The sequence below is a fragment of the Pseudopodoces humilis genome, chromosome 2 (genome assembly GCF_049639895.1).
Source record: "Pseudopodoces humilis isolate 2021_Gansu_Grassland_sample_001 chromosome 2, ASM4963989v1, whole genome shotgun sequence".
Classification (NCBI taxonomy): Eukaryota; Metazoa; Chordata; class Aves; order Passeriformes; family Paridae; genus Pseudopodoces; species Pseudopodoces humilis.
In genome coordinates, this window is record NC_142201.1 from 68,455,755 (window position 1) to 68,476,099 (window position 20,345).

General features: G+C 43.5%; 1 protein-coding gene across 2 annotated transcripts in view; it reads left to right on the forward strand.

Annotated features, from left to right (window-relative positions):
* Positions 1–20,345, forward strand: part of FLT1 (fms related receptor tyrosine kinase 1) — a 108,048-nt gene that overhangs the window by 77,669 nt on the left and 10,034 nt on the right. For both annotated transcript variants that reach the window (XM_005516287.3, XM_014250354.2), the window contains exons 16-24: positions 3,261–3,367; positions 6,642–6,780; positions 11,502–11,606; positions 14,076–14,189; positions 14,933–15,021; positions 16,767–16,926; positions 17,344–17,441; positions 18,086–18,208; positions 18,967–19,078. In XM_005516287.3, the coding sequence (XP_005516344.1) occupies positions 3,261–3,367; positions 6,642–6,780; positions 11,502–11,606; positions 14,076–14,189; positions 14,933–15,021; positions 16,767–16,926; positions 17,344–17,441; positions 18,086–18,208; positions 18,967–19,078 (1,047 nt within the window). The remainder of the gene's footprint in view (positions 1–3,260; positions 3,368–6,641; positions 6,781–11,501; positions 11,607–14,075; positions 14,190–14,932; positions 15,022–16,766; positions 16,927–17,343; positions 17,442–18,085; positions 18,209–18,966; positions 19,079–20,345) is intronic.

Genomic DNA, 20,345 nt, shown 5'->3' on the forward strand with positions numbered 1-20,345 from the left:
GGAAGGGGCACCTTTTACAGCTCATGCTCTCTGAAATATGGCCATATAACAAGCAAAGGAATACAGCAATGTGCCCTGCCTTAAAGCTGTTGTTTGATAACTTAATGTGAATCCTGTTGATGAAAAGGAAAACATCTCATTTATTCATTGAACTATTCTGACACTATGAAAATGGTGCTAGCTTTTAAAATAGCTTTTATTTAAATTACTTCTTTTAAATAACTTTTATTTCTATCTATCTATCTATCTATCTATCTATCTATCTATCTATCTATCTATCTATCTATCTATATCCCTACCTACCTACCTACCTACCTACCTACCTATCTACCTACCTAACCTTTCTGACTTTGTTTCTCAAAAAGTTGTGGTGTCTTTTGAGTCATGCTGAAGTCATCAGGAACTTCTTCATGAAGTTTAACTGGAATTGCCACAGCTACTAAAGGAAGTTCAGCCTGGGTTATGACTTCAGTTTGCAAGATTAAAGGTGGACATCAGGGGACACTAAGACTCCTGTTACCTCAGAAGTCCACTAAAGGGGGTTGGAATGGGGTCCTGGTGGTCAACAGTTCAACCTTGGTTCAAACAATGGTCTGGCTAAGTTCTGACAGTCTGTGAGGATGGACATTGCTCAGCACCTCTGAGCACCCATCCCAGTGCTGCAGTGCTGTGACTGTGAGATCACATGGATTAAGCTGGGTAGATCCCTTTGGGAGGGATGCTTTAGGAGCAGCAGATTAGTGCTGTTGCTCCAGGCATTGCTTTTTCCCTGGATAACACCTGAGCTGCACTGCAATGTTTAGGTGTTTGGAGCTGAAATCCTAGTGAGAAAGCCCATACCAGCCAAAGGCTTGAGCTTGTAGCTGGAGGGATCAGCAGATTAATCCAGGCTTTCATCCTGGCATACTTGAGCAGTTCTGGTGGCTTCTGTTGCTACTGAGAGAAGCTGTTGCTGGTGGCACTACTTCACTCTCCCCCTCCTCACCTCTCTGCAGTCCTGCAGACATGGGGTTGTGCAGGGGGGCTTTTGGAGGGGCTCTGGAGGGGAGAGGGGGCTGCTGCTTGGGGCAGAGTCAGGCAGATGGGACAGAGCTGCACATAGGAAAAAGTCTCTGTCTAATGAGATGTCTGGTGTGTAAAGGCCTGGGATGGGGGTGTGAGGGGATGCCTGAAATCTTCACCTACCAGGCAGAGAGGGATTTAGTACTGATTACAGCTTCACCAAACTCTGCTAATCCTAAAGCCTCTTCTGCGCGCTTCTGCCAGTTCTGTCTCAAATGAAACCTTTTTCTACCCAGCTGAGAGACACTCAGAGAGCTCTGACTTCAAGGCTTTTAGCAAGACTAGGACTCTGGCATTTGATAACCCAGCCCAGCTGGAGAAATGCTTTCTGGTTGCCTACATTTGCTCAAACACTTCAAAGACAGCACCTTTGCATCTCCTTGCTGACTCTTGGGCAGTTCCTGTAGTGGTTAGAGGGTTGCTGTCTTCCATCCCAGGCCTGGCTGTACCTCATGGGTGCTCCTTGTCATGCCATATGAAGCTGTGGCAATTGCTGAATAAATATCAGAAACTATTATCTGCCATCTATCCGCAGGAGTGCTGCTCAGAAGCGAGAGGAGACTATCTGTGTGTAAAAGGACATGCTGATGCCAGAGAACAGGCAAGCTGTGTCAGGCTGTACTATTTATGCTATCACTACGTTCCACATCTAAATCACAAATATTAAAAAAATACTTGTGAAAAAAGAACTCTCTTGGTATTTATGGAGACTATTGTATCTCCATTCATAGTTGCAGCCATGCTTTTTCTCAATGAGCTTTATTCTCAAAGCTCCAGAATGGACATGCCAGGGAAATCTTAAATATGGGGCATGAATACAAATCTGATTATCATTTTTAGGGAGGGAAGACATTGTGCTAATTAAGCAACACATCTTCTGAACAAAGATTTGTAGCCTTTTGCCTAAAACCAGCAGCACATCCCTCTGGATTACCCAGTAAACCCACCAGTGAGACACAATAATACCTTTTTCATTTATCAGGAGTAACAACCAAGCTGCCAGGCTCTGAAACTCTGCAAGCACAGTTGACAAAACTACTGTGAAATCATGTTCAGAATTACTCTTCCTTGTCCTCTCGTTTACCCTCTCTAGAGGTTATATCAGAATAAGAGGCAGGATATGATGGTTCTTTTTGCATTTTCTACCAATCAGATGGAAAACATATTGTGGGAAGTGTGGGATTTTGACGCGATCACAGGATTTGCAAAACAAACTGCTCTGAAACTATTTTACAAATCCCTAAATAGCAGTCTGAAGTGAGTTTTATTTTGGCTTTTTAAAAGATCTCTCAGTGGGCTCTAACACTTTCCAGATTTCTAATGTTCATGTTTTCTTGCTGCTTCATTTTCAGTTGTTGTCGGTTTTGTTTCTCCCTTTCTGTGCTTAATCTGTTCCCTGGTTTCTGGAGCTCTCCCAGCTCCCTGCCACCCGGGTTCTGTGGGTGCCCCTGGGAAAGGAGGGGTCCTGTGTTCCCTCAGGAAGCCTGGCCATGTGCTGCTGGTGTGACTGGCAGGAGAGCTGAGGGCACAGAGCCTGCCAGGGGAGCAGTGGATTGGAGGCAGTGCCCTGGGTTTCTGTCCAGTGGGAATGAGGCTCAAGACCCCGGTACCATGCTGGGTATGAGCTGAGCCCCCAGGTGACAGATCAGATCCAAGCCATGGGAAGAAGAGCTCACAGACTCCTGCTGGCAGCACCATGAGTCTCCCAGTGATGGTTTTGGTGAGGGCTGGAAGGTTTACAGCATGTCTGGGATGGAGGTGCGGGCTGCAGGGTTCAGCCATCAGCAGGGAAGAGCTCTCTGAGAAGCGGATAAGGAAAGGCATCAGGTCCTGGACAGCAAACCCAAGCAGCAGCACTGCAGTGTGCCCTGGGTCACACTTGGAGTCACGCCTACACCAGCACAAGCCCTCTCAGGAGCTTCTCCTGCACATTAGCAGCAGCTCTCACACCACAGTACTGCCTGTGGGAAAGGCCCAGCAGAGCCATCCCCTCTGTGCAGCCTTGTCCTCTCCTGAGACTGCAGGAGACCTTTCTTTTTGGCTCTGTGAGCCAGTCCAAACAGAGATTAATACCCTATTGAAAAGAGCCGGTCCTTCCTGGTATTTTATTTTAATGGCAAAAAAAGAAAAAAAAAAACGACATGAAGTGCCCTTGGTTTTCAGGTCATTTTCTAATGTTTCCCACTTGATTTTCCCAGGCATATCTGAGAGGTCAAACCTGGAGCTGATAACTCTGACCTGTACCTGTGTGGCTGCGACAATGTTCTGGCTCCTGTTGACCCTCTTCATTCGCAAGCTGAGGAGGGTAAGAACAGACAGGGATCTCCCTGTAGCACCTGCCTCTCCTTGGCAGCCCTTTGCTCATGTCAGAAAATTTTCCCAGGCTGCTGGGATTGCCGAGTCTACCAAAGAAACATTCTGTTTCACTTTCACAGCACCAAGTCTGCCAGAGTTCAAGGAGTGTTTGGACAACATTCTCAGGGACATGGCATGACTTCTGGGGCTGCCCTGTACAGGGCCAGGAATTGAACTTTGATGGTTCTTGCAGGTCTCCTCCAGCTCAGAATATCCTATGATTCTATGGTTCTTTGATACTGGTCACCCTTGCTCCTGGTGCAATAACCAGGCTGCTGATGGATGCTGGAGAACTGTGACTTGCAAGGCTGAGTATGAGTAAGCCAGAAAGAAAAGCCGGAGTGGGGACAAGGCTCTGAGGCTCACAAGAATTCGGGTGCCTGACTCACACCAAAGGCATCCTCACTTCCTTATAAAAACTGTGGGGGTTTGGCATCCTAATGTCTTTGAAGACCTGAGTGAGTGGGAATGACAGATCTTCACAGAATGTGCTGGGCTCTGGTTCACACAGTGTCTGGTATCATTACATCACTTCTAAAGTGATATTTTGCTGACGGAGTTTTGATGGTGCAGCTTCTAGAGCAGATGATCCTGTACCAACATGATAAATTTGACTGTCCCTGCAGCTGACCCTCCTTCTCGTCCCAGGCTGACTGTGACGGTTTAAAACCCCTTTTTGCTACAGCACCCTGTCTGCACTGTATGGTGTGTGCAGGCTAAACCACAGCAGCTTTCCCAAGCAGAAAATACAACTCCTCAGTCGTGCAGGAAGATCTCAGTGCAACCTGGAGGAGCAGATGGATTTGAGGGAAGGTACTGGGGCACTGCAAGACATGAGCTGAGAAATGGCTGTGTGCCCCCCTCTCCTCACTCCCACACCCCCACCAGCCCAGGGGTATCACGGAACAGCACCACGGGGATCTGCTCGCAGCCACCACAGCTGGGCATGTCCCAGCTGCATGAGGGATGGCTGCTGAAGGTCCACTGTGGCCTGACAGAACATTTAACCTCAACCTGCATCAAGGCCTGCCCCTATCTTAGGCTGGGTACTAAGAGCTTGTATTGACTGATGAGAAAGCAGCACTAGACCTCCAAGTCAGGGCGGTACGGCAGCAGTCACTCCTCCTGCATTCCTCCTGCTGCAAGTTTTAGTGAGGAGAAATGCGTGGGAGTCTGGGGAGAAAGGAAAGCAGAGGTCAGCTGAAGCTGTGGAGAAACTTCATAGCTGTAAGAGAAATTACAAGGCGAGAGGGACCAGTACTGAATGCTCAACAGCAATGATGAAACAAGTTATAATGTGACTGCAAATCTTGGGAAAAAGTAAAGCTTTAAATGTAGAAAAGGCTTGCAGATCATTCTTATTTTATTTTTTATGAGAACAAAACTTGTTAGATTTTTAAAAGATAATAAAAATATCATCATCACTGTAGAACAAGTATCATAACTAAATGATATGTTAAGGCAACTTTCCAGATGAACCTTTCCAGCTAGCGTTAGTCTGTGTTTATGGTCTTCTCTGTGTTTCTCTTGTAAACCTTTACTCTCAAAGATTTATGCCTGGAATTAGCTCTGAATTAAATTTTAGATATAAATTTTGTTGCCACAACAGAAGAAAAAAATTTTCTCCAAGCTCATTTTCTTACAGCCTCTCTGTGATGCACACAGGGACAGATTATAATCCTTAAAAATTTTTCATCATTGAAAATATTGCTTCAAATCTCTATTTGTGCCAAAAAATTGAAATTGAGTGCATCTGAAAAAAGAACTGTGGGAAACTGTCTGAATTTTCCACTCCACTATTGCATTTTGTGGGATGGGTCCACTTAAAAGCTCTTCTAATGTGATGGGCAGGAGCACTCTGGTACACACATCTCTATCCAAAAATGCCCTTTCCGGAGCACCACACAAGTTTCTGTTTCTACTCATATCGCACTTATCCATGTCCTTTACAGATTTAGTGGATGGTTTGGAGCCAGGCTTTAAGCTTCCTGACTTTTTCCCAAGCATCAGTGCATTCTTCTTGGGACAAAATTTATGGGTTTGGGGAGGATGAAAAGCAACTAGAACAGCAGTTGTTAATTACTGTCATTTTAGTCTAGTTGTGTTTGTAATCAAGGCATGCACAGATTAGGAATATCCTTCTCAAAAAACATGCCTGGAAGTGCAGGTATTTCCAATGTGTATTTCCAAGCTGTTGAGGAGAGAAGTTGAAAGTATTAGGAGGCAGTTAAAGCAAATAATAGAAAAGAGAATAATAAGTGGTTGTATCTGTATGTTTGTGGTATCTGAATGTCTTTGTCCATGTGCTACTTCCACAAATTTAGGAAAAGCAACACATTCAGGTTCAGTTCTACAGATTTCCCATAAATTCCAACTAATAGCCAGGAAATTACAGCAATCACTAGACCTTTTCCATAGAGACATAAGTACTCCTGTGTCAAGAAAAGTCCAGTGGATTAGAATGGTAATCTTGATGCTCTTTGAAGGAACATCTATTTCAAAATGGATGAACTTCAGGAAACTTTCAGATCAGATTCATCTTTCTTTATATTTCTCAAGGGGTCATCCATTTGCTCAGGAGAAGCTAAACTGGCAAATTAATTTGAAATTTTATGTTTTAAATTATGTGTTTGAGTCCAGCTATTTATAAATTTCACCAGACTCAAATGGTTTCAGTATTTTTTTCAGAAATGACACCAAAGAAATAAAAAATTCTAAAAATTTGTCAGCAGTTTTTGAAGTGTACAATGTCCTGAAGACTTGTCTTGCACAATTTCTAACCACATATGACCTATCTTTGCGGGATATATGGAACAAATAAACACTGGCAGTAGAACTCCATCTGCTGCATGTGGCCACTTCTTGCTTTGCACAATCATGAAGGAAAGTTATTTTTATCAGCAATGTTTAGTCACTTGCTGAAAGTATCTCTCCTGACTGTGCAGAGGGCCTGTGTCATAACACCATATGTTAAAAGAGACCCACACGGATTTCATTGAAGAAACTGGTATGTCACATGGGAGGAAAGCTAGAGGAAGGAGATTTTTTAATATAAAAACTCTTGCAATATATAGAAAAGCCAAATGGAGCTTAACCAAACCATCCACTGTGCAGTGAAACACGCAGCCTTGTGAACAGAATGGACTTGGAGCCCTTAATCCAAACAAGAAGATGCTGACAGATACCCTAATCCTCTTTTTCATTTTGCAATATCTGTTTTCTAGCCTCGTCCCTCTGAAATGAAGACCAACCATTACCTGTCAATCATAATGGATCCTGATGAAGTCCCCTTAGATGAGCAATGTGAACGCCTCCCTTATGATGCCAGCAAGTGGGAAATTGCAAGAGAAAGGTTAAAACTAGGTAATATTGGAAGAGTTCATATAGAGTTTGGGTTGTTTGAAGGAGATGTATTCTGTAACTATGGGTAAAGAGGAGGATGTGTTCTAGGCAGTCAGCACAATGCACTGCCAGGTTTGGTGTGATTTATTCCACACTGAGAGCACTGATCTGTGAATGAATTACAGCCTTTAGGACAGACTGACCGTGTCTGCTTGACTTTTCACATGTATATTTGAACTCCATGTAGGAAAATGATAATAGAACTACAAGATCATTTAGGTTGGAAAAGACCCTTAAGATGAAGTCCAACCATGTCCAACCTGCTCACTCCAGGAAAAAGTTGTGGAAGACAGCGACAAAGGCTTTACAAAGGTCCAGGTAGACAACATCCACTGCCTTTCCCTCATCTATTAAGTTTGCCATCTGGCCACAGAACGAGAATATAGACAAGAATATTCTTTATTTTGGAAACTGATTTATTTAAAACAGGACACAAAAAGAGCAGCCAAAGAATTCCAAATCAGACCACCAACTTTGATGTTTCTCTCTCTAGACTCAGGAGCCTGATATTTGGTATTTACTGTGATTTCAGTGATTCACTATAATAATGGTGAAGGGTCTGGAGGGGAAGCTGTAGAAGGAGCAGCTGAGGTCACTTGTTCTGTTCAGTCTGGAGAAGAGGAGTAGAGAGGAGACCTCACTGAAGTTACAACTTCCTCGTGAGGGGAAGAGAAGGGGTAGGCACTGATCTCCTCTCTATGGTGACCAGTGACAGCAAAGGACCCGAGGGAATGGGCTGAAGTTGTGTCAGGGGAGATTTAGGTTGGGTATTGGAAAAAGGTTCTTCTCCCTGGACCAGGCTCCCCAGGGAAGTGGTCACTGCACCAGCCTGACAGGGTTCAAGAAGAACCCAAACAACTCTCACAGGCACACGGTGTGCTGCTTGGAGTTGTGCTGTCCAGGGCCAGGATCATCCACAATGCTGATCCTTGTGGGTCCCCTCATAATCCATCTTGCATCCCATTCTCTTTCTCCGTCTCCTTCTTTTTCCAGCACAATCTCCTTGTTTTCTGTCTGTGCTGCAGTTTTATGAATATTCTGTTACTGCACCATAAATTGCAAGAATGTGAGATGTATGTCCACACATAAATAAATAAATATCCTTGAAAACTTTAAACCTACAGCCAGGTCCCCTATAGATGCCCCAGCAAAAGGCATGGGTTTGGGACCATTCCTTATTAAGCCTGGTGTGGGGCTGATAAGAAAGGAAGGGGGGAAGGGACCTTATTTTGAAGTTGATGAATCCCTCCAGAAACCACACAGATTTTAGCAAGAAGGTCAACATTAAAATGTCAGTGATAAGCTCAGCCTCGTTGCTATAGTGCTGTTTGTTCTTTCAGGCATGCATCACGTTTGTCCTACAGCAAGGTCTAGAAAATACTCGCATTTTAGTCAGGAGCTGTAACAGATTCCTCCTGTCTCCCGGGTATCAGGGACAGAGCTTGGTTAACACATGTGCAAAATTATGACCACACTTAATTTGCCTGCCAGAAGACACAAGGTGGCCAGATGTGGATAAGCACAGATGAAATATATTGCTCTCAATTTATAATTGTCATACATAATTCTGGGAATTATGGTGGAACCTTGTGCTGGAGTGACTTCAATCTTCAGACAATTTTCTTACACTATGGACCAAGAGCCTGATGTGCAGACAATGTGACCACTGGGAAAGAAACAAACAGAAATGGAATGTAAACACCAAGGAAAAACCCATGCCTTGCAGGGTTAGTGTTCAGAGTCCAGAGGTGACGAACGATGACCAGAGAATGAGTTAAAAGTGGAAGAACTGGTGTAAACAAATAAAGAATGCTGACAATGAATGAGAACCAGATTTGAAGAAGTTGTATATGTGCAGTATGCTAGATTGGCTCAGTGTAAGTCCTGCTTACATGGCATTTGGCTCAGTCTTTGAGTAACCTTGTCAGTCTCTGAGGATTAGTGTCTCACAGACACAAAATGTGCTTCTATGGTTTTTAAAAAATATTTTTGCTTGGAAATGCAACCCCTTCCAGTATCTGATGTGACTGTTTTTCTCTTTCCACCTACTTATCCTCCAGTTCACATATTTATTATAACTTTTGCAAAGAAGTCTCTCCTTTCAGCCCACATCTCTTTTGCTGTGTGTTCTCCAACATGCACGCACAGAGCCCACGGCTGTGATGCAATGCTTATATAACAGGACTCTCCCTTCATCTGTAAGAGCTACAGACATTACAGGAGATTTCATATGGGCATCACTGAAGTCAGGGTAATTAACATTCAGCATAGATTAGTCTCACTGAGACTAAAATGTCATCTTTTCACTAGGCAGGAAAACGCTGGTGCTATAAATCACTGTCAGTGCGGTCGAGATGGGACACTGTGTTAGCTGAGCTGTCATGCGCTGCTCCCCTTACTCTTGGGCTTGGCCTTCCCAGTCTGGAGAGGTGACACCGTGCTGGTGCTGGCTCACAGGACCTGGGGGAGTGTGGCTGCTGGCTCTAGTGCAGTGTCACACACTCTGGTGGCAGCTGGCTTCCCGAGCCCAGCTCCCTCCTGCGCAAGGCAAGCCCACGGCGCTGGCACTGAGCACAGCGCTTCCACTCTCGGGCACGTGCACAGCTGCCCTGTGTAACACAACAGAAAACGTGAAGCCACCTGTGGGGGAAACCCAGATGACTCAAAGAGTGGTAGAGAAGCTGAGAAATGAGCACACCTTTGAGACTGTGCCTTCCCACAGACATGCGGAGCGGTGTCTGCAAGTGGTTTTTGCTAATGCTCCAGGCCCAGCGACTGACCAGCTTGAAGGATCCTGCTAAAATGGAACTGAATGGAAAATCTCATGATCCAAGACTCCTTGACTGAGGTGTATGTTCACTTTAATGTGTTCTGAGTGGCCCAGTAAATCCAAGTTAAGTGTGGAAAACTTAAGTAGAGCCTTTTGCTTCATTGGTCTGGATCTAAATGCTGCAGCATTACATACCTGAGCATTTCCCCAAACGTATCAGTGTAACTGCTCAAAGGCTGTCACAAACTGACTGCTCAGATGGCTGGGCGACTTGATACTCCTCAGCTTAATAATTTTGTAGTTACTTCGTATGTCAACAGAAGGGACTTTTGCAAGAACAACCATAGCCACAATTGCATACTAAACTGTGGAGTTTTGAGCTACATGCTGAAAAGTTAAAGCAGCCCTGTCCTGTGCAGCCATTCAGCACGGTACAAACAATAGCAGAGCAGCAAAGAGGAGTGTTATTACAGTTTCCCATTGAGTCACTCTGCTGTTTAGAGAAGGAAGTGCTGTTTCCAGTGCTCATTCCCCATTCTGAAAGGTTAGCAGCTCTGTGCAGCTTTATGAGCCGGTGTGTTTTCCAAATGGTGACTAAGTAGGTTATCACAATGTGGGAAGTGAATTAACAGTGATGGAAACAGATTAAAGCTATGGCTTTAACAAAGGTGTCATGGGTTTTATAGGACCTCAAACTGCAAGTTCTTTGTGTACAAACCATGAACAGTCAAAACATTAAGGACTAACAACATCAATTCACTAAGAAAACTGAGACCTGAATCTTAGTGATACTTCCCTTACACATCTGCTGAATGAAGAATTTATATGCAGCAAGTTTTCTCTATCAAACACTATGCCCTTGACAAACCAAAGGTCGGTCTGTTGATGCTTTTCATTCATGTAGATCTAGTTCTTTGTGGTTTTTGTTTGCTGTAAAAAAATGACAATGCTTTTGCACATCTAGGGTGGAAATAATTTTCTGGGGTTTTTTTTGGCTTAGCATATTCCACTTCATGTTTCCTTTGCTTTAATAACATGTGTTATTCTGTCTTCTACTGACAGACAGAGAATTACAGTTTAGATACAATATACACATATAAAAGTCAGTATTGACTTAAATTAGTACAGACAGCAGCTCTTTTTCTCTGCTTGCAAGTATCTGAGTGGGATTCATCTCTCATTCAGATACCAACAAGATAGATGTCCAAGTGAGAGCAAGTCAAGCAGGAATAGGAAATTGTTCAATTATCCTTTGTCTCTATATGAGAAGCTGAACATTATTTTCTGCTCTTCTCTACATGGCAGATCCTGCTGCCATGCTCTTGTTAGCCACTTTGGTACCTAGGTTCTGCTGAAGGTGAAGCACAAAAGCAATCTGAAAATAGGAAATATTTTAAAATAAATAAAAGTTATTGCTAGCTGATATGTTGACAAGATCTCCCTGAGCAAGCCTTGACACCCTCAGCAGCAGGGCAGAGGCAGCCAGACCTGTCCCTATGAACATATTGTCAAAGGGGCAGAGGGCCTGTGTTATTAAGGACATAACTGGCAGCACCACAGCCTGCTGCACGGTGCAGTGTGCTCAGGGAAAAGAGGAGCAAAATCTTTCTCTGGCAGAGCAAGACTGAAAAAATCAAGTTTGAAGCCAGTGTTCCTCCACTGAATGGTTGCATTCATTTAGTGACATTTTCACTCCTATCACTTGCTCCCTCTGATGACTCTGTCTTCTTCTGACTGCTTGCTTTAAAAAAAACCCCAACAAACCAAAAAATCAAAACCAGCTATATGATGGAATGTTCCCATGGACTCATTGGGAAGTACATTTTTCAGTTCAGGATCTAAGAAACCCTTTGCTGACGGGATTCCATTTTTTTTTACCAAGATGAATCTCTCCACTTTATTTTCTTTACAGGAAAGTCTCTTGGACATGGAGCTTTTGGAAAGGTGGTACAAGCATCTGCCTTTGGAATTAGAAAATCACCAACATGCAGAATAGTTGCTGTGAAAATGCTGAAAGGTATCTTGCTGCATTGGAAAAATGATGTCTTACATGGTGATGCATTTTTTTTTATACAATTCTGCCAAAAGCAAAAGCTTTCCACAATAACTTTTTGAAACCTCCAAAATGTGTACAATCAAGTCTTAGGTCCACCACAAATGAAATGGCAGAACTACGAAATAAAAATTTGCATTCTCAGTAAAAAGTCATACCATTATGCTAGACTGACCCTATACCGAATGTTGTAAATGAAATTTAGCTGAAGTATAAGGTATCCATCTTGATGTGAAGACACTGGGATAGAAGCTTTCATATTTTCCCTGGTCATTTGTTCCAAGGAATGATCATCTTACTGTTAAAACCAGATGCTTTACGTCTCATTCTCATATGCCTGACTTTTGCATCTCATTCTAACCTTCTCCATTAGATTTTATAATGATTTCTCTTCATGAAGGCCCTTTTATTAAGCTAAACACATTGAGCAGTTGAAACCATGGTGGTGTTGTGCAGGTGTGTTCCCTCAGAACAGGCTGCAGGCTCATCACACAGTGCTGGGGATGCTGACACCCAAGTTGTGCAATGGATTTGCCAGCACTGCTCATACACCAGCGCTCATCTGAAAGTAAAATCATCCTCCAGCTATTCACTGCCACCTTTCTCATTGGAGCAGAAAGGACAAAACCCCCTCGTTAATTTGAAGAGGGCGTTTGGGATGTTAGCGAGCAGGATGATATTCAGTCACAGCCCGCAGCAGCTGTGATTGAATTCCCTAACCCTGAGTCCCGGTGGCATCCCTCCTGTGTATTTAGCTTTCCCTTCTTTATGTGTGTAAGGATCACAGCAGGCTTTTGGTTTGACTTTTTTTGCATTGCCCCAGGAGTTTATGCTGCTTTGCTTTTCTGTCTTAATCCCTGAATCCCTTTTGCTGTTGTTTCTCTGCCAGGACACATCCCCTATTCTGCCAGTGTGGCTCGGAACCACAATGCTCTCGGTTGACTCTGTTCAGGAAAAGTTTGAATGAATCCATCTTAGCCAGTGGCTTCTAACTTCACATAAACTTACTTATCATTTATCAAGAGATGTCTACATGTTAATTCCAACCCTTGGAGTAGACTGCTGGGTTCAGGGGTTCTTTATGTTCATCAGCAGACTTCTTGTGCCAGCCAGCACCACCAAGGAACAGTGGCTGCTCCTGGAATAGATGGGAGCAGAGGGAAGCTACTCCCTGGTGGGATTCACATGTGCAGGTGCAGAGTAGATGCTTGTATCTGAGTTAGTCATTCAAATGCCCTTCATTGGCAGTGCTGAGAGACAACAGCTCATCCCATCCTAAGGCAGATTCCTGCATACAGGAAGCTGAGTCCTTGCTCAGCTCTGCTGACAATTAAGAGAGCCAGTAGTGACCAGATCTTCTGGGGGTATCTTTAGTATTTCACCTAAAGCATGGGGAGATCTGCCTCATTCCTTGTGTCCTCACTAGATTATCCAGGAGCTCTGCAGCCCTTCCTTATCCTCCCAGAATTCCCACGTGGTGGAGGGGAAGTGTCACCACCCATACAAGCAAATAGCAGATTGTCAAATAGAAGACAAGTTTTGTCTGGGACACCAAGAAGAACAGTTTCCATTCAGATGTTAAAAACAAGCCCTTTAAGACCTAGCTCAAGGGTTTTTTCCACAGGACTGTTCTTCTTGCTCTTGGTGTCACTAAACTGAAAAACTCCTTTTGGGACTACACAAAGCAATATGGGTTTTTTTTCTTGTTTTCTTAACAAAATTAAATTCTGCAGCAAAAAAAAATTGCTCCGCGGAAATGAAAAGTTTCACTCAACACTAAATAGAATGTTTTGGATTTATCTGAGAGACTTCTTATGTCATTCCTACTTTTATTGACCATGACTGGTAAGGGTGAGATGCAGTCACTTCACTTTAACCAATTAATATTTACTTCCTTGGTCTGTCTCCAGGCTTCCTACACAATGATCAGAACCAGGCAGGCACCAGCCAGGGGTACTTCATCTTTCCCTTATACAGATGGCTAAACTTGATCAGCTTCTGAAAATACTTTGCTCTTGCCACTGACCCCTTAAGATGTTGATTAGTTCAGACTAGAATATAACCCTTAGATAGCTGAAGTCAGGTCAGACTAAACCAGTTCTAGATAGAGTTAATTATAATCTTGAAATCCCTTTTTATTTGTTCTTTCAATTTTTTGGCTGAAACTTCAGAACTATTCATGTGAAAAAAAAAAAATTCTCTCAGCTCTAAATATAATAGAGTCTACTGGGAGGAAGTTGAGTGCCTGACTCTTTTTATGGGTTTAATTGCAACCCAGAGGATGCTGAGCAGGGAGGAATAGAGAGAGAACATCAATACAAGATGTACCTCCAGTGATGGAGATTATTGCAATGGAAAGTAACACGAAGTGTTAAAGCTCAGCAGGACCAGTACTTCGCCTTTTCACATTGATTTTTTATTTTGTATTTACAGAAGGGGCCACAGCAAGTGAGTACAAAGCACTGATGACTGAGCTGAAAATCCTAATCCACATTGGTCATCATCTCAACATTGTGAATTTGTTGGGAGCTTGCACAAAAAATGGAGGTAAAAAAATTTGCACTGCTCTGAAAACGGGTTTGGATTATCTCCCAATATCAGCCAATGTCCCATGTTTTTCATCCAGAGGTCAAGTTAGAAACTTTTATATTTGAGCTCGTACTGTAAAAGAAAAAGTGGAAAAAAATAGTAAAAGAAAAGAGATTTTTAGTCATTTAATGAAGTGATTAAACATTTCCTGTCTTTAACTCTCTTTTAGTATTAATACGTGAAGTGCAAACTTAGGAACATGCCACTTGTTGTCCTTTATCTCACTCACTCCACTGCTCAAGCTCGAGTTAAACATGATCTGGAAAGGCTGGGAACAAGGGGTATCAGCTGCTGGCTCTGAACTATGAATCACAATGCAGCTGTTGTAAGATCCTCCATGATATTACACTAAGAAAATCAAAAGACCAGTATGGGAGATTGTTTGTTTTAGATATGTCACCTATTTTAGTTCAAGAAGTGTGTGTGGGCTGTGGGACTCCAGTCTGGACTGCCCAAAGAGGAAACAGAGTGTCCCTCTGGATCCAGACTCAAGACTCAGCTTTCAAAAAATTAGGCCCTGCCCTAATTTCCAGAAGCAGTATTGTTTTGATAATGTCCAGTGTCCTTCAAGCAGGCTTCTAGTTCTTAGGACATGTTGCCAGTTAATCTGGGCTCAAGTTGTAGTTACAGGCATGAAAGATTCCTTCTCAGAACTGATGCCACCTTTTTTCTTTTTTTTTTTTTTTAATTTAATTACCCAGGGCCTCTGATGGTGATTGTTGAATACTGCAAGTATGGGAATTTATCAAACTATCTGAAGAGCAAAAGGAATCTTTTCTGCCCTAACAAGGTGAGGAGGCAGAGGCTCCTGGTAGGGTTCATCTTACCTGATGTGTTGGTAACATAAATGTCAGCTCTGAGCTGGTCTCCTCAGGCTTTCTTCTAACAAAGGACAGAAATGACTATTGGGTGAAGCTCACCCTAATTTTTGGGGTTGGATGTGTTGTACCAAGAAAGGATTCACCTCTCTCTTCCTGATGGTGCAAGGAGACTGCTGTGACTAATTTGGTTGGAGCCATCTACAGCAAGGGGAAGTGAATCCTATCCAAAGTGTCCCCACGTGCTCTTGCCCTGCTTCTGATGAACCCATTCCTGGTGAGTTTGAGGTCAGCAAAGCCAAAGGAAGTGGTTTTGCCCACTTATTTCAGTACTGCTGGGAGCACAAACAAGATAATACCAATTAAATCTCATGTCCCAAGACACCCTAATATTTAGAGATTTACAAGTAATCTTATTATTGTGTGAGGAGAAGAGCTATCAAGAGGAAAAGAGATTAGAATCTTGTCCTCACATCCCACAACCCTCTGAATGAAATTCATGATATGTTTCTTATTACAAACTGAAATCCGAATGTCTCAGAAAATTCAAATAAAAAATCCTCCAAGGGATCCAGGGCTCTGACATGAGACTTAGGAGCCTGGACACAGGACAGCAGGTCTCAAAACCTCTGCCCAGCTGTGCCAAAAGCTCAGCAGCATCTCAGGGATTCTTTTTGGGAGGGCTCTGTGGGAGAGCCCACTCGAGGGGACATCCCCTGTAAAAGGTCTTTGCTGAGTCTCTGCTCCCAAGGCTGTCCACGTTGTACCCCCAGTGAGACACAGCAGCTGGCTGCTCCTACATGAGGTTGCTGGAGTCGGATGCTCAGCAGGGAGTATGGCTGGGCAGGGTCCCTGCTGAGTGGAGCCATTCCCATTCCCTCTTCCCACACCCTTGGGAAGGTTGCCTGGGCGGAAGGAGGTGGAAGTTTGGCTTTGCACCAGCATGCACAGGGAATAGAGATGCTTGCAAGACATGATGAAAAGTAAGAGGGGGCAAGAGTATGGGAGGCAGCCAGGCTGCTCTACAGGTAGCAGTGAGGGAGCTTTTTCCAAACAGTGTTGCACATGTCCTGTTAAACCATCACATGATTTGCCATAAGAAGAAAGCATTGGATAAAGGCATCAAAGAGAGGCAGTCACTTCCAACAGCAGCTCTGTTTCAAACACCAAGTGCCCTTGCTCCTCATGGAAAGGGCTTACAAGCCCACAACCTGGGCAGGGACATAGATACAGACATCTTAAGCAGGTTGGGACCAAAAGCTGATGTTTGAGAGGTCTGGGATACCTCCATTGTGGGCACAACCTTCCCAACCCTCTTCTTCGTGCTCCTTCTCTGTCTGCTGGAGAGAAATGGGCCCTTTCAGATGTCTCATTTCAGGCTGAGATGAGCCACAGCCCAGCAGCCAGCTCCATCCATACACCCTGCAAATCCTTCCTGTGGCAGAGGCAGCCCACTGCCCTGGCTACCCCAAAATCATGTGCTGGTGCTCCCAAGCCACCAAATTTCTGCCCTCTGAGGATGATGACCTTGGTGGAGCACAGCTCTGCCGCCAGCCTCTGCCTGCCACAGTGGCTCTGGACACCCCCGGCCGTGAGAGACGTGACCACCCACACCACAGACCACCAGCCTGGCAGGAAGGCAACAGCAGTCTGATTTGGTTCCCTCCCCACCCCCTCCACTGCTCTGATGTAGCACCTCTTCTCTTTTTGTTTGAAGGACTCCTCTCTGCAGGGAGAGCCAATGAAAGAGAAAAAGGATATCGAGCCAGTGGAAAGCAAAAATCAAAGGCTGGCCAGTGTCACCAGCAGCGAGAGCTTGGCGAGCTCTGGGTTCCAGGAAGATAAAAGTCTGAGTGATGTGGAGGAGGACGAGGAGGGTAGGTATTAATTCCTTCCTGTCCCTACATGGACTGTGATATTTTTACAGCATACTGTGAATCCCTGAAATTTTTTTCCTCATTTATCACCCTAATAAACATCCGTGGGAGATGCTCAGAGGGTCATGTCCAGAGGGTAGAAGATTTAAAAAAAGATTATTTCCAGGGTTACTAAATCTGACAGGAAAATGTATGATTGTTTCTTCTGACTGCTCCTTATCTTTGGGGAAAACACAGCAGTGTCCAAAGCACAGGGTGTAAAGCAAGCACTATTTTTGTTTCCAATGACAGTGGGTTGACCTCCAAATACCCCTCCATGACGACTGAATTTATGGGAATTATGGGGTCTGTAGGAAAGGGGGAAAACAACTGCCTGTGAGCTATCTTTGTAACAAACCCCATTTTCCACCTCTGCAGATGCTGATGACCTGTACAAGTTGCCCCTCACTATGGAGGACCTGATCTCTTACAGCTTTCAGGTGGCCAGAGGCATGGAATTCCTCTCCTCCAGAAAGGTGAGTTTTGCACTGAGAGCTTTTCACTGGGGAAGGACAGGATTCAGAGGTGAAATCATGTCTACACTGTAGTGACACCTTCCTTGGGAGAGGCCCCAAAGGAAGAGCCTTTTTCCTCTTGGCATTTTAAAAATAACTGTGTTTATCCAAGTATCCATAGTCCATAAACACAGGATCATGACTGAAGGCAGTGGGTCAAGCTCATTCATTTGGGGAAGATCTTTCGGGTGTGGTAGGTTTTTCCTTAATTTCAACATATATTAGGGAGCTCCAAATGATTCAGCTCTTTCCCTGCAAATGTCAAAGGGCTTACAAATGTGTCACTTTCTGGATTTAGTAATTTTTTTTTAAAATAATTACCACTGCTTACAGTGACTTCATGTAAACTACAGAAAAATTCCCTAGAAAATTTAAATTAATCAATAAAAAATGATAATGATGATAATAATGATAATGGTAGCTATAATGATAATGATAATAATGATGATGATTATAACAATTATTATTATTATTATTATTATTATTATTATTATTATTATTATTATTATTATTATTATTATTATTATTATTATTTTATGGGAGACAGGAAATTTGTGGGAAGGAATAAGGAAATGCAGTTTGATTGTGAAACTGTTTTATTATAGTGCATTCATCGTGACCTGGCAGCCAGAAACATCCTTTTATCTGAGAACAATGTTGTGAAGATCTGTGATTTTGGCCTTGCAAGAGATATTTATAAGAATCCTGATTATGTGAGAAAAGGAGATGTAAGTCAAGATGCCATTTATTTACCCAAATGTTTGCAACATGTAGTTTCAAACTGTTCACCAAAACGTTCTGTAGTTGTTTACATTTCCTAAATTTAAGAGCTCGAAAGCTGTCATGCTTTTTTATGTGAAGATGAGCTGTGCAGATGTGTTGTGGGTCTGGGAAGCATTTCTATCCTCAGGCACAAGGCTTAGACATGCTAACTGCTTCACAGCTTCACCCCATTAATACTTTGTTTTTAGACATCTCTTGGCTGGCTCACCATAACCCCCTCACTCTGTAAACTTCCTTCAAGGAAAACAGTCCCTCCAAAAGAAGGTGTACCCCGCAGTGCTCCCACGCCAGGGAGTTGCTGATGTGCTCCTGCAATTCTGGCTCTGAAAATGTCCCCAAGAATATCTCCAGCATCATTACAGAATGGTTGGTGCTTGGATGCAGGGCTTTCTGCCCTGTCTCTGTGATGCTGGCAAGAGACCTCTGCTCCTACACACTCCCACATCCCTGTAAAGAAAAGGCCTGGTCACAGGTTTCCAAAGTCTGGTGTTTCATGCCACATGTTTTTTAAAAACAGCCTTTTACTCCAACAATTCGTTAAGTGTATGAATGAGTGTGGGTTTATCTTGACTGCCTGTAAGGAAATCCCACAGGTTCCCGCTTGAATGGCAATTATTTACATAACAATATATAGTTGATTCATCTATGATTAAAATCTTTCAGGCTTTGAAAATAATAGTCAGATTTGTCCCTTTTACTCCAGGCTCGACTTCCTCTCAAGTGGATGGCTCCTGAATCCATATTTGATAAAATCTACAATACAAAAAGCGACGTCTGGTCCTACGGGGTCTTGCTGTGGGAGATATTTTCCTTGGGTACGTTAACTCTGCACCCCAGGAGCTTGACAGGAGTGGGGACTGCAGCTTAGGGAAAACATCCATTACCTTCAATGATCTTTTGGCAGGTGTTTCAGAGAGACCTAAATTGGAGGCAGAGGGATTATCATGCCCCCGTGAACTAGAAATTTTGGTGCTTTTAAGAGCACTGAAAGCTCATTTGCCAAGCTGAAAGCCTTAAAGGACAGCTGTCTGAGAACTTTACAGCCTACTTCTGCCACGGGCAAAACCTAAGCTTCCCACTTTTCCCTGCAGAAAGCCTTGGCAGAGGATGCAGGGCAGCACAGCCAGAACAGTCACAGTGCTTTGTCTGACTGATGGCACTTGCCAGGAAAATCAGGCAATTTTTTAAGCATTTTAATTGAATGTGGAGCCCTGTGGGATAACACAGAGCTGTGATTCTGGGTCATCAGCTGCCCAAGACCAAGGCACCACCTCCTGTGCCACAGCCAGCCTTCAAGACACCGGGTGCCATGAGCTGAGTGTTCTCTCAAAAGCTTCTTATTCCTCTTGTGGGAGGAAGAGAGCCAAAACCACAGTTTGCATGTCTCAGATTCTGTCACCTCCATCTCCAGCCCAAGTCCAGGAGGTCCCCCCAGCCCAGGAGGGATCCAGCACCCCCCTCACCCAGGCTACTGGGCACAGCAGGCAAAAAGCATCTGCACTGATGCCGCAGGACGAACTAGAGCATGCAATCTGAAATTAAAATGCAGTGAAGCCTTTTATTTCCCCTTTCTTTCATGTGGAAAAGGCAGGATACAAGATGTACACTGAGTGGGAATAACAATGACTGCCAGAATAGAAGAATCTTAATTGAGTTCAACACAGAAGCTGACAAAAGAGGCGAACAGCAGAGGAAACAATACTATACAATTCTCAGGACAATCAATCATTTATTAGTTTAAATACATGTTGTTGGTCAGCCTGCCAACTCTTATGATTTTATGGTCAGCCTCATAACACCTGCTATTTTTTTCTTAAAGCCCTAGCTCCTTGAACCTGGTGACACCCTGACTCTGTGAAAGGTCTTTTTTTTTTCCTTTCGTTTTCTCTTTTCCTGATGTTTTTAGCCTACAGAAAAAAACAAAACCGAAGACCAACAATACAATCAGGCTGCATCTGAAAAACACAGAAAAGAGAAAAACAATGCAAATGTACTGTGATCTGATTTAAAACAATTTTTTCAATTTCTTCAAGGTGATTTTGGGCATTTGGGGTTTGTTCATAATGTGGTCATTAGAATTGA